Source organism: Echeneis naucrates, chromosome 5 (genome assembly GCF_900963305.1).
Source record: "Echeneis naucrates chromosome 5, fEcheNa1.1, whole genome shotgun sequence".
In the NCBI taxonomy this organism is placed as follows: Eukaryota; Metazoa; Chordata; class Actinopteri; order Carangiformes; family Echeneidae; genus Echeneis; species Echeneis naucrates.
Window position 1 is genome coordinate 9,001,975 of NC_042515.1, and position 14,780 is coordinate 9,016,754.

The window sequence follows — 14,780 nt, forward strand, 5'->3', positions numbered from 1 at the left end:
GATTAACCCCCTGAAGAACTAACAAGTATTATTTACTACAATAATACTTGTATCCACATTCTAGATCCACGGTCGTTTGCATAAATGAATTTTCACAAATCATCTTCTCTATACTAGCGTACTTAATATATATTTTGTGGCTGCTGATCTGAGAAAGAACTGAGTGACCAGAAAACCACGAATTGTATTTCTCAGTACTTCTGGGAAAATTTTTTGTGTTGTGGTGTCCCTGCCACCTTCTTTTGCCTTCTTTCATTCCACTTGCTTTTTAACAGCCAATATAAATCAACAATCTTACTTTAGTCTCGTTTGTCCTCTATGGAAGCCCTAACACTAATTTTTCACTTTGATCTGAGTCACCAACAGTGACAGTTTTTGATTCATTAATGTGGAAATGGACTGTCCATTCCTTTTCACAAGCATGCTTTCGTGATGTAATATACACATCCAGATGCCTAGAAAAGGTTTTTCAAAGTGGTATTGCATTAAATGCATTAATAAACACTGCAATATAAATAATGAAAAGAAAAAAAAAACAAAAAAAACAAAACCCAACAAGCCTGTCTTGTCCCTGAAAGAACCCACATGCGGTTGATTTAACCCGTGACATGACAGGACACATTGTACTGGAGCAGACATATTGCTTCTTTTTTGTTCACATGTTGTTCCTCTTCTCTGTGTTTTGATGCTCAGACATGAACAGCAGCTACAGTACATTCTACTACCATAAGCTTTTTGAGGTTCAAATAGAATAACGCCAACTAATTAAAAACATCAGCACCTTTAAATTATACAATCTCACATTTTAAAAAATTTGTTCATCGTATAACATATTTACATTAATATTAAAACACAGAAGTAGAAAATGGCAACATAATCCATGTTATAAATAGAAATAAGAAAAAAAGTAAACAAATGGAAAAATGTAAACTTTGTTTTTTTTTTCATTTGAATTCGCAGTTAATGAATAATAAATTAGTGCATTAAGATGATATGACACAATAAAACCAAACCTTTTTTTTTTTTAATATAAATTAAGTGCAAGTTGCGAAATCAGTGGATGTCCCAGCAACATTGACAACGGAAACATAAAAATACAACACAAGCCCTGATGGGATTTCATCAACATGTTCTCATATGACACAACATGAAATAACATGACACATTTTTCATGATAGAGATAAAAATACAAACGGATATTGAAGGTGATGAGAGACATGAACAGATGGCTGTGTAGTTGGCCTCTTTTGACCGAGGCCGCTGTTGCTGATGTGTCATTTTAACGTGTTGTTGTAAAGCTGATCTTGGGTAGAGATCCAGAACAGACGAGGCAGCTTGACAAGCACCCCAGTTCATTTTCATACCCTGTGATAGATCTCAAACGGAACAGGAATTTTTTTTTCTTTCGGGTTTTTCCATCCCGCTCTCCATTTTTCCAAGGATGTATTTTGTGTTGCTGACTGTAATGAGGGAGACGGACCTTCATTTCCTGCCTCTCCGCGATGCCCCTCATCATGACTCAGTGTTTTCTCTAAGGTCTGTGAGAATGACAGAGGCCGTGAGTTTCCGGGTGCGTTGAGGTGTCTGGGTTTTCACCAGTTAGTCGGAGCTTGGCTCGGCTCTGCAATGCCTGAATGGTCCAGCTCTGCACTATCACAGTCGGAGTCATCGTACAGGGCCTGGTTTTGGAGCAAATACGTGAATTGTTTTGTTAGAACAGCAACAAAGTCTTGAACATTTATCTATTCCAGATGGGCGGAGTATTTTTTGCTTGCCCTAGCATCTGTCAGCAGAGTCTTTCAGCTATATGCTGTACATCTATTTGGTGTCATTCTGTCTGCTCACTCTTCTCTTCCCTACCTCGTAGTTATGGTCGTTTGAAGCGAGCTGGGTCTTGACTTGTCGTAGAATGGCTTCCTTCTCAGACAGCCCATCAGAGCCAAGCTGGGTCGGGTCAGATGGGTCGGCGGGAATCTCTGAACCTTGGGACAGCAGGTCATCGCTCTTGTCATCCAGCCGTTCGTCCGTATTGGTGCTGACCACATCCGGTGTGCCGCTGTGGGAGTGATCACTGGTGTTTCCTTCCTCACCGTCTGAGACTGATAAGTTCTCTGAGCTAAACGTCGACAGGGACTGGCATTTGGTCATGCTCACAGGACGCCTGTGGGGGCAGTGCAATAGGAGAGAGGTGGTGAGTGGATTTGATGCTTCCCACACTGCAATACCAGGCGAAGTATACTGTTGTGTCTGTGTGGGAGCTCGAAATGCAATACTGAAATTGTGTTAGGATGAACATTTTGCAAAAATTCTAATGTAAGTATATAAGTTATTGGATAGTTTAAAAAAAAAATACCGTCTTCTTGGCAACTCGACTTCACTGTCCACTTCTCCTTCCTCTTCCTCTGACGACACGCCACGTCTCTGTGGAAAATATTTACGGTAAGTATGAAACATCCGTGTTTACCAGTGTCACCGCAGACTAATTTCCCCCCACACTGCCAAGATTTCAGAGCCATCTGGTGAGCTATGACCGTGATGACGCACCACCACCGAGGAGCTCTGTCTGCTCAGGTCTTCAGTCAATTTTGGTTCACCGAATCATCATCAGCGTCATTTCTCTGTATCATTGCATTTGTGAAAACTGGCTCGCAGTGTTTTCACTGCAGTTCAATTCTCACCTGACTGCGTGTCACTGCTGCTCTGTAAAGCAGCGCAGCAGGTGTGAGGCGCTGACTCCTGGGGGAGCGCGTGATCACCGTCCCATCCTCCTTCTCCTCAGCCTCATTTGGAGCGCGGGGGCTCCCGAGCACGGACGCCCTCCCTGCAGCTGCCCCCCTGCCGCACGGCGAGTCGGGGCTGCTGGAGAACGGAATAGAAGCGGCGTCTTCGCTGGGCGTGTCACTGCGTGGGGGTGTTTCTGCCAGATCATCAGTCCCTACTCCCACATCTGGCCCCTCCTCGGGCCCTACAGTCCTTCTGCTCTCCCCCAGACCGGCTGAGGCGCTCTGACTGCCTGTTCGGTCCAACCCCGGCCTCATCTGCCCCTTCCTCCGGCCTTCAGCTTCCAGGGTGGTGGAAATTAGATCTGGGCTAGAGGAAGACATTTTCTTCAGAAGCAGGTCGTGCTGCAGACCCCTGAGGGCTGCACTGGGGTCTAGGTGGTGCTTGCTGCTGGGAACAGACGAGGTGGCGTTGACCATGGCTAAAGACGAAGAGAGGGTGGCTTTTAGCTGAGCCAAATCACCACTGCTGCCTTTTCCAGCCTTCCTGTAGCGAGGTTTTCCTCGGCGTGAGCGGCCAGGGGAGGTAGAGCCTTTGTTGGGTATTGTGACCTGAGTCATGGACGAGTCCAGTTTGGGCAGGATAACTTCAGACTTTAATAAATCTGGCCTGGAAGAGACAGGGAAAGAAGTGATAAAAAAGCAGATTATAGAAATAAATGTACACTTTGGACAGCTTGCAAATATCAATCATGTCCTTCCCGTCTCACCTTTTACTGTGTGAGGGCAGTTTCTGAGGTATGTTGCGTTTCTTCATGAGCTTCTCCATGGAGTTGGAGGAGGCTGACTGTCTGGAGCTGTGGTGCTTGAAGCAGCCCGGGTACTTCTTGTCCAGTGACTGCTCCCTTCTGAGGTTTTAACACAAAGCCGATACTCATTTCATGGATGTCACCGGCTACTCGGCACAACATACAAGAGGGAACTGTGCAATAGCCAATAGCTTCACATCTTGGATGAACTTTTCAAGGTAGGCACTGAAGTATTTAAATAATTTCAAACTTAAACATAATTTACTACCATGAGCCTCCTTTCCTTAATCTAAGATAAGAGATAAGATAATCCTTCTGCACATTACTGCAGCATACAGAGAGACTATAAGCACACAGGAGTAACTGCTGGGATATATAAAAATATATATATATAAAACAAAAACATATATGTACAGGGAATTGCACAATTGAACTGTGTTATTATGCATCCTTTATTGGGCAGAGGGGGTGTGTGGTGTGGCTCATTTACTGGTAAAATAATGCAAATAAATGTGAGCGATAATGTTTTCTTACTTGAGCAGTTCTTTCTCTTTGATCTCCAGCTGCAGCATGATGGCATTGAGCTCCATGTAGAGGTTGTTGGCCCTCTCCAGTTTCCTCTCATAGTGCTCCCTGATGTCCAGCGCATGTCTGTGAGGAGAGGGATGTTAGTACACAGTTATCTACCAGTACCATAAATAACCCTGCCTCTTATTCCCCTAACCTGAGTTCTTCTCTGCGTCGTTTGATCAGCTCTTCGTCCAGCCTGTGAAGACACGTTCCCTCAGACTTTATCTTCTCAAAGTGGTGTCTCACTTCGTCTCTCCACTCCGCCTGGTAAGGAAACATAAAAATATGTTTGTATTAACCATTTTACAGAAAAAAAAACAAAAACGCTGTAAATAGGTGATACGAACTATAAATGGTGTTTACTGACCAATGATGACTGCTTCTTTTTCTAACATTACTATCACTGGCAGAAAACATCAGCCTGCACTTGAAAGTAATACAGTACAAGTAAAATCCTCAGAATGTCTGTAGCTGAGATGTAAAATTCTTAAATTTGGGGTTTTAAATTTGGAAAATGCTTCTCCTCCAGTGTTTTCCATGATAATAAAGTATGACTTGACTTACTTTGACGGATTATTTGATGGTTATTAAATATAAATAATCTTAATACTGATAATACTGATTTGGTTTCATTGCATCGTGGGGTGAAAAAAAAAGCCCTTAATTTGCAAAACAGACTGAGACTCATGTGTATCATTGAAACAAAACCCATTAAGTTGTCAGATGATAATCAATACACAGGGAGTGATACTGAACATGAACTGATGTGACATGAAGACAAAAAAAGAAAAGATGCCACATGAGCATTTTTTTGTTCACATCGAGGCGTGACAGCTGTTATCTGATACCTGACATATCAAAGGACAAAGGAAGCCAGATTTGACATATGAGTGTGTGTGCACACGCATGTACGTGTGGCACGTGTGTATGTGTTTATGTCTGTGCACGAATGATGCTGTTCTTATTAAGCTAATGGACTCTCGATGTCTCCAGTCCCCTCGTTCTCTCTCTTTCTCTCTCTCTCTCCCTCCCTCTCTCCCTCCCTCCCTCTCTCTACTCCCCACCATTAAAGCGATCAATACACTCCAGCAGAAAATACTTCTTTCTAACGTCAGAAGAAAAATCCATTATGGGACAGGGAGGCAGAGAGGAGAGGAACTGAGGAGGAGGGGCACGGGGAGAAATAAAGAATCAAGGATAAGTGGAGAAAGTGAAAGAGGCTTGTGTTTTGCATCACACACTCACACACACACAAGAGACCTAACAATGGAATGGAAGAAATGAGGTTGCAACTAAGATTAATCTTATTTTGTGTTTTTTGGGTGTGCAAGTGTGCCTCGTGGTTGCCCATGCATAAGATATAAATGGATCTGCACTTTTAAGGCATATTTTCCAGACAATTATACTTTTCCAAGTAACACAGCCTTCATCTGTTTGGGGTTCCATTTCTCCCCATCCCCCACCCAGTCGTGGGCAGACACACCCTTTCTGTTCCATTTTGATGTGATGGAGATTGGAAAAGGTTCTTGCTTTGACCACAAATCAGCACTCACACGTGACAGGCAACAACGAGCAAGAAACCAACAATCATATGTTGTGATTGAAAAGACATCTGGTATTGTTAGTGGGGTTCCCAGGAGGCTTGGGGCCCTGGGCAGGCTGCACACTAAAACGCCTGAAATCACTGCAGCAGACTGGAAAGAAAAGGCAGTAGCTTGACGGCAAAATAATATCAGAGATACTGGAAGTTGTCGACAGTTGGAGGTTCATGACAGGAGTCATTTCTAATCCTGTCTGATGTCCATTAATTTGAGTAGGGAGGTGGTGACTCGAGAAGTGAGTGTGCTCAATTATATTTTCCCTTAGCACACTGTACATATATAATACTGTATGTGCACACCCCATTGTTTTCCTTTTATGTCGATTTTCTCCCACATGTAAAATGGCAGAGACAAATATTCTTCAATGAAAAAATGTAATTAAATTGAATTAAGTCAGAGGGACCCCTATGGTTTACAGATGAAACAACATGTTCACTCATGTGCTCAGTCGCATGACAGAGTTATTAGTCATTGCATCTGTCCCTTTGTTTTTTCAGCGATTTTACTCTCTGTAATAAAAGTTGATAATATGAAACGTTAATAGTCAGAGTTAGGCTAAATCAAATCTGCGTGTTTAATTCGGATGTTGCTCGATGACGGAAGCTCACCTGAGACTGAAAGTATGTTTCTTGCGCCGTAGATAAAATGTCTGCTGAGGCAATGTCCAGATGCAGGAGAATCTGTCGAAACGATGGCCTGTTTCTTGGCTTACAGTTCCTGTGAATGGATTAAACAAAGTTTTCTCCACTTTAATGTATTTTCTTACAGCTAATGCCTCAACTTCCTTTTTCTGCGTCTCTGTTTTTTTCAACACCCCACCCTCCCCCTTCCGTCCCCCATCCCAACGTGCTCACCAGCATTGCCTGAGGAGCAGTTTGAAGCTGTCTGGACAGCTATCAGGGACTGGCAGCTGCAGACTGTTGTTACCCACTCCCCAGATGATAGCGGAGGAGTCCACATCCTTATAGGGCACCTCTCCTGTCAGCATCTCCCATAGCACAACACCAAACGACCTGCGGAGAAATGTGGCACGTTTACTCTCAGACACTGATAAATATATGTGAAGAGAACAGATGGAACACAGCATGACTGAAATAAGATATTTTTAATCGTTCTGCGAAGACATCTGCATTTTCCCACTACGACTGATGCAGCTACACAACTTTATTTCTCTAAAGAATAACTATGAGAAAAAAAGTCAGCATGAAAAGTTATTGGTAACAATTCCTTCAAACTGGAAACATGTCTGTAAGATAGACAGACAGACTGATTGATAGATTGATTGACTGATAGACTGATAGGTGGTCATTTTTGTATATGAATTTCACAGATCCAGGAAATTGTTGTTGATAAATGAATAGGATTTGTCAAAGCTGGGTATAATTAGATGTTTTAGTTCTCTTCATGAAATGATGAATCGCTGAACTGTTTTGTAGAAGATTAGTATGGCAGGCCCATGGGGATGGTAACTAAGGAAAGCTCTGTTGTTGGTGACCCTCTGGGTTGCCTTGGTGACCATGTGCAGTATCCAAGGTGCCAGCAGCGTCAGATGCAGCGTTGAGGCGGTGTGTGATGTTGTGCTTACATGTGTATGTTTAGAGTCTCTCCATGTCCTTGTTCATGATTAGTGGTGTATTATGAATTTTCATTTCATTTCGAAATACAACTCACGATTTGTCATAATGAACGTTGATAATAGATAATAAGGCTTTTGAATAGATCAAAAAAGAAAATTACTTTGGCGTTTCCAAAATCCTGCTCAGGAAATCTCTCTCCCGTTCATTTGTTGACCTGGGGTGGGAACTGTTAGAACTTCATATTCTATACAGAAATAAATTAGATTTCACTAAAACTAAATGTGATATTTTGTTTAACCAGCTTAAATTGTCTAAAATGTGTTGATGTAAAATTCTATCTGTGGCTGATTTAGTATAGTCCGTAAATTCATTCAGTTATCTTCTACTGCTTATACATCTCCGGGTTGCGGGGGGTGCTGGAGCCAATCCCAGCTCACTCTGGGTGAGGGTGGGGTCACCCTGGACAGGTCTCCTGTCCATCACAGGGCCAACACACAGAGACGGACGGACCAACAACCACTCACACTCACACTCAGACCTACAGAGAATTTAGAGGCACCAGTTAACGTAAACATGATGTCTTAGGACGGTGGAAGGAAACCCACACAAGCATGGGGAAAACATGCAAACTCTACATAAAAAGGCCCCAGGCTGGGAATTAAACCCATGACCTTTTTGTTGTAGGGCAACAGCCCCTAACCACTATTCCACTGTGCTGGCCACTAGTCCGTATATAAAATTTGGGAATGAGTATTATATCAGCTGTCACCACAAGCTAAACATCCCCATGATTTACTATTTTATCTCTCTTTCATTAGATCAATGAAGTTCACTGAATTGCTTAACATACATCTAAACAAAACTCTACAGTATACCACCATTGTTTCATTTCTTTGTGCATCAAAAGCTTTTTAATCCTATTTTCACTTCTCTCCTAATGCACTGTTGGCCTCGGGCCAAACCATCCGCAGGGTCGGTTATTCCAGCCTTTCCTGAGCACCGCAGCATCTGGCGAATCAATTATTAAATTATCCAGCGTTCCTTTCAGGATGGAAAGACAGAGTGATGGAGGGATGTGGGTTGGGAGACAGAGGGAGGGAGAATGTACTGGGGGAGATCGGCGCTTCACATAGGGCAACCCATCAGACATGGCAGAGACCCTATACAATTTCATGTAATGGGATACTGCACATAATACTGAATAGATTTTCTGGAAACAGGATCCTGTGCTCTTTACTGTAGCAGGCCGCAACTAATAAGATTCTATGTTGATTCATCCACAGATAAGACAAATCAGGAGAGAAAATTTGCAAACCCTCACCAAGGCAGAAGAACAGCTTACAATTGACTGTGACACCTACCAAATGTCCACCTTCTCTGAGACGGGCTCGTTGCGAATGACCTCAGGAGCCATCCACGCCACCGTGCCAGCGAAGGACATCTTGGTGCTCTTGTCATTGAGCTCTTTGGATGTACCGAAGTCAGAAATCTTCACTGCGTCATCGTAGGTGATCAACATGCTGCAAGGAAACATTTGATAGCACTTTTCACATTTTTGTTTGCATCTGTTTGACTTCCTATGCATCCGAAAAAATGAGGATATAGATCAGTCACACGAAATACGTTTGTTTCAAGCTGTGATCGAGTGCACTTTGAGGTCCAGGCCTATCCAACTCACTTCGGTGACTTGAGGTCTCGGTGGATGATCTTGTGGAGGTGAAGGTAGTTCATTCCCCCTGCAATGCCCATGGCCCAGTCCATGAGCAGGGACGGGGTGATCTTCCTACCTGCTCTCAGCACCTCGTACAGCTGCCCCTGAGCACAGTACTCCATGATGATGCAGTAACACGGAGCCTGAGTGCAAATACCTCTGCAGGGAAGCAAGTATAGTACGCCAGGATAAAACACACTGGACATGTCACAATCCCGTTGATGAATAGCAAATTTGAGGCATTTTAGCTTGTATTGTGATCACATGGTCCTCTTTGCCATTTGGGGCTATGAGCATTTTCATAATTTCTTAAAACATTAGAGTTAATTTCTCTGTTTCTTTAACTTAACTATGAAACTTTTACTTATTGGAGAGAAAAGACATGATACTAAAGGTATGAAACTAGATATTATCATCATATACACCGTACAAACATTTTAGCAGGACCGCCCTTGTGATGCAATAAGCCAACAGGTGATTACTACTAACTTGAAAGTGATGATGTTGGGGTGTTTGAGCTTGCGCAGGTGCTTGATGTCAGTCTCTTTGATGTTTCTCACTTTCTTTACCGCCACTTCCTGTCCGTGCAGTTTACCCAGGAAGACGGCGCCCTGGGCTCCGCTGCCCACCCACTGCAGGTCCGATATCTCCTCAAACGGGACCTCCCATGCCTCTGAGGTGGGGGAGGATGTTGGCAATGTGGTTGGTTAGTTTATCAGAGTTGTTGGCACAGAACATCACAGAGTTAGGGTTAGGGGGTTAGGGTTAAGGGTTAAGGGTTAGGGTTAGGGTTAACTCTAACCCTAACCCCTTCTTGTATTGGAGGATTTACAGGCTAATTTCACCGACATGGATCACAAAAAAAAAAAAAAAAAAAAAAGCAGACACAGCAGACATTTAACTGCTGTTTTAGTGGGGACATTAAAAATATATCTAGATTTAATTTAAACATTTTTCATTTTAACCATGTGACTAACCATGAATAGAACCAGACTTGGAAAATCTCTAAAAGTATGGATTATGGATTATTGTGAAATTAAGGACAGACATAATGAGCTAATGACTCTAAGATGCTGCAAATATTTGAAGATAGATCTTAATAACTTCTTTGTCTTTTTTTGATGCCATTGCAGTTTTCACTTGAACCTGGTAACCTGCTTTATGACCTGATACCAAAGGCTTTAATTGTATTGTACTGATGTTGCCAATTTTTTTTTACATTAGATTTTTGCTTTCCCAGTTACATCTCTGAGGTATTTTGACGTCTATCTCTTCATCTGTCCACATGTCGAGTGAAACAGCACCCTGTGTCGCACTGTAACTGGTGTATGCTCAGGTGCTAATAAAATAAAATTGATGAATTCGTCAGCCAACAACAATGAAAAAACGCTAAGTCATACCTAAGGAGAGTTAAACACCAAATTATCTGGAATTTAACAGCACCATCATATCTCAGCGCTGACATATCTAGACATCCTGTGACAGTGAATGTGTACGACTCAAAACAGAACTATAGTTTACATCTTGTTCTTCAGTTGAACTCAACCTTAACCCAAGATTTGGGGTGTGTAGGCAGACAGACAGGGAGCTCTAATCTCCTTTGGCTAAGTCTCCCTCAGCTTCCTAAATCCTGCTTAGTACCATTGTGGGTCTGACGCAAAACGGGGGTCCAACACGCAGGAGGGGGTGCAAGAGGGCTGGGATTTGAGAGCCTAATATGGATGTATGGTGAGTAGAGAGGTGGAGGGGAAGTGACGGTAGTGGCAGTGCTGTGTGTGGACCCCCCACTGGTCGACGGGGGGTCCATGTGGCCAAAGACAGACTGTTAATACAGAAAGAATTTACAGCCTGCATGGCTGCTGTCCTTAACAAGGGAAGAGGGATTCGGCTCCATTTATCACGTTAATAAGGATCAAATGAATGATTAATGCTCTCTAGTGAGTGATTGAGGCTTCAGCCTCGTATGAGCCCCTCAAATTTTCTACAATAACGATCACATCTGATACATCAGAATTTGCTGAGGTCTGCTTTGTCGGATCTGAGTAAATTTTGCACATCGTCAGACAAACAAAAGTCCTCAAGAATCAATAAAGAACAGCCAATTTTCAGTTTTCCTACAATACTACATTGTTCCTCCCAGTCAAAACATTATAATAGGGTATTTTCATATGGTAGACAGGCAGTCACTTGAAATACCCCTATTTATTTCAGTTTTATAAGATCTGTTGTGCTCTGCTTAGTGTGTGGGACTTCTTGCGATGCTGCACAGCAGGGGAGCAGTGAGGTGCAGATGGGCTGGGAGTGATAACAGCACAGGATGAAAAGGAGTGGAAAGGAGACAATGAGCGATGGAAGGAGGAGGGGAGTGAAGAGGAGATGTGGAAGTCAAACGGGTGATAAAATATCAGGAGGCCATAAAAACAAGGAGAAATATAAAACTGCCACCTTTACGCCTGCTGTGTTGACGCTGTAAATATACTATCAAGCGAATTTTTGGCACGTTATCTGACTTTATGTCAGTGCTAGATATTATGAAGTGTTTTGTATTTGTGGATCTGTGTGTGTGTGTGTGTGTGTGTGTGTGTGTGTGTGCGCATTCATCCTTGGGCACATGCTTGCTTGCTATCGAGTGTGTGTGCGTGTGTGTGTCAGGTTTGCGTTAATAGAGATGAGAGGCGCAGGGTCAGAGCATGGACATGCATAATTCATGAAGCAGATTTGGCAGAGGAGTCCCGAGGGAGCTCTGCGCTATTGTAGTGGCTGCAGACATAAACAACACAGCGTCACAGCGAGATATTTTCATTGGGGGAGTAGTAGTGGGAGGGAGGCACAAGAAGGCAAAAAAGGATGGGGCTGGGGTGTCGGGGCAAAATAAGCCCCTTGAAGCTTTGATAGAGTCTCTCTCTGGCTGTAGCATGTTCACGTCAAGGAAAGTGTTTGTTTACAACATGGCCTTTGTGGGAGTCATTTTTCTACCAACTGTTTAATGTAATTAAACTGGGGGATAAGATCATTTCATTTGCATATCAAAGCTTCAGACTGGAATTTAATGGCAGCTAGGGGCTGCTTTTATTAGGAAACTAAAGGCAACCACTGACTCTGTTTGCATTGCATGCTAAAAGAAATTTGATTGTTAGACTTACGGTCCAGGTCGTGTTTGTGCTCTGTGGAGTAGGCCTTGCCAATCATAGTCCAGACGGGCCGCAGACATCCAAACAAGCCCTCCAAAAACCCTCCTCCCCCTCCTGTAGACTGGCACTGGAGCCTGGCATCGTCCGCCTGGCTCCGGACTGTGCTGCTGTCCAGCTCCTGCCCCTCTCCCTCTGTCCTCCCAGGACTCCCATCATGCTCGTGGAGCTTCAAGACACTGTTGGCAAAGTGCTCCTGTTGTTCCTCGCCCGGTGTCTGGTTGTGCCCAGCGGTCTGACCTTCCCCGTCCCCACCTCTAGGCTCCACAACACCCCCTGTGTCAATGGAGAGGACGTTGCGAAGGACGCACTGGGTTGGGGTCAGGTCCATTTCTGGGGTGCATGGTGTTTCAGCATCAAGCCGGCGAAATGATGGCGGGTCAGAGAGGGGTGTGTTGAAGCCAGAAAGAGAAGGAGAAGGGGCACGAGATTCATGAATGAGCGCCATCAGGGACTGCAGTCATCCGAACAACTAGGGAACAGGGAGCCTGAACAAGGCAAGAAGGAGAGAACAAGAGGATATCATTTTTCATTTCTAGAATGAAATCACATAGAAGTTTGAGACGTTTTCCTTTTCAACTAGAGAGCGATTGTTCTTCTACTGTGAAATGCCCGAGGTCTGACCTTATCTGTACTGAACTAGCTTCAAATGCAGGAAGGTGCATTCCCCTTTAGCAGCGATCGATATCACAAAAACGCACTTTCATCATTTCTATGATCATCTGACTCAGGCCAATTTTTTGTTTGGGTGTCTTGCCAGATTCTTGTGCAGCTTTCAATGCGTAAAGCCGTTAACAATTGCGCAGGGGTGTATGGTCACATTTCAGGGACTACACACAACAGATACACAGTGTTAACAATAAATATCATGGACACACACACACAATAGTATTCAGCATTTCTCACAACTAAAGAGTAATGACCTATTGCATCCTGCACCGCTGGGCAGATGTAATCTGACGAAGGTGAGAGTATAGTGGTTATTACTCCACTTGCGCCATGTGACCGTAGGCACCGATATTAACAAATGAGTCATGATGCATCTGAAGATATTAAATCAATACTAGAACATGAAACATGATGCAGGACGGACAAAAGAGCAGCCCGTCTGGCCCATAAATCTGAGACAGCCTCAGGTCAGTGCCACCTTTGATTAAGTGCTCAGCAGATAGCACAAGAACCCAGCGTTAGGCCCCAGCACTACAGTACTTTAATGAAATAATACTACATTTTATGGGCTGTTAGAGCATTGCCGTGTTGCTGTGTAACATGTCTTTGGTGCCAGAGCTGCTGATATACTCTCCACAATGTTACGGTATATCAAAATGGAGGAGATTTCTACGAGAGAGTTCTACGGAGCGGCTTGTCATTCCTCCAAGGACGTTCGCACTCAGTGCAGAATGAAAGTGCATTATTTCTTTTCAGTGACTTCGGTGGTGATCCACTCCTCCTCGCTGCCTGTGACAAGCAACACTGAGATTAGAAGGCTTTACCTGCTCAGTAAAAGCGTGATGCCAGCACAGTACCACAGCGATGTTGTTGTACAACGTACGACAGAAAAAATACATGTTCACAGAGGAGATCCTACAAACAGAGCCTAACAGTGGTCACAGTTTTCAGTCACCGTGAGCCGCACTTCTTAGATTTCCTGTTCGTACCCTCGTCAATCTGCATCTGGATCTACCACATCCTGCTGCTGCCATCTGAAGGAGGGCCAATCAAGCCCACTACGCTGATATATCACTGCCGGCTGTATATAGCTGGTTACTATATCTGCAATTCAGAAATGGGACGAAAGAAATCGCACACAGTCCAAAACAAGACAGAAACAGCAAGGATTAGTCATTAGCAGAGGCACAACCATCACCACATCCTGACTTCAATTTTCTGCGCGGAGAGAAACCCAACCACTGAGACACATCTGGTGTCTGAGCCGGAATAATCACATATCATTCACATCCGACTGACCCTGTCTCCTAATAGTCCCGCTCCCGCACTCCCTCTTTATTTATCTGGAGGTATCAGCTGCGGGAGCAATGCGGGGGGGGGGGGGTATTTCTTCTGCGCATCGTCGCTTCAGCTCCCCGCAGCATCACTGACAGCGCTGTCAAATACAACACCATCGGAGCTTATTCTTCCATCATAAAGGACACGCTGCGTTATTTCGTGCCACCGCCAGCTGCACTGTCAGTGTGACGCTTCCTACCTCAGCGCTGACAGTCTAAATCCATCGCTGGCCGACGTAAAAGCTTATTCCGCTTCAGTTTGGGATTTTGCTCCAATTAAAAACGAACACCACTGATTGTTTTTTCCACCCTCCGGGTCTCATCAGCACCCGTCCCTCCTCTCCGCATCGGACCGGCTGACAGCGGATAGTAAACACATCTACAGCTCCACTCCCTTCGCTTTGGCTTCTTTTCCTCCTCCTCCTTTTCCAATTCACTGACGGATGCGATCTGCGCACACTCAGGAATTTATACGGGCTATCTCACCTATGGTAAACACAGGAGGCAGGAGAGAGAGGAGAGAGGTAGGGGAGGGGAGGATGGGGAGGGAGGGGACAGAGTGGTGTCCACCTATCAGAGGAGGTGTGTGTGTGTGTGT

The 14,780-nt window shown here is 44.1% G+C and overlaps 1 protein-coding gene across 1 annotated transcript; it reads right to left on the reverse strand.

Moving 5' to 3' along the window:
* Positions 1-1,573: 1,573 nt before the first annotated feature.
* Positions 1,574-14,504, reverse strand: LOC115043980 (mitogen-activated protein kinase kinase kinase 12-like). The gene is made up of 14 exons (XM_029502786.1): positions 14,383-14,504; positions 12,132-12,664; positions 9,478-9,661; positions 8,956-9,147; positions 8,639-8,797; positions 6,555-6,713; positions 6,309-6,417; positions 4,254-4,363; positions 4,064-4,180; positions 3,491-3,628; positions 2,679-3,390; positions 2,354-2,421; positions 1,861-2,161; positions 1,574-1,679 (listed from the first exon to the last, which is right to left on the reverse strand). Exons 2-14 carry the CDS (start codon positions 12,622-12,624, stop codon positions 1,593-1,595), a joined length of 2,829 nt encoding a protein of 942 aa, XP_029358646.1. The 5' UTR covers positions 12,625-12,664; positions 14,383-14,504; the 3' UTR covers positions 1,574-1,592.
* Positions 14,505-14,780: the final 276 nt, after the last annotated feature.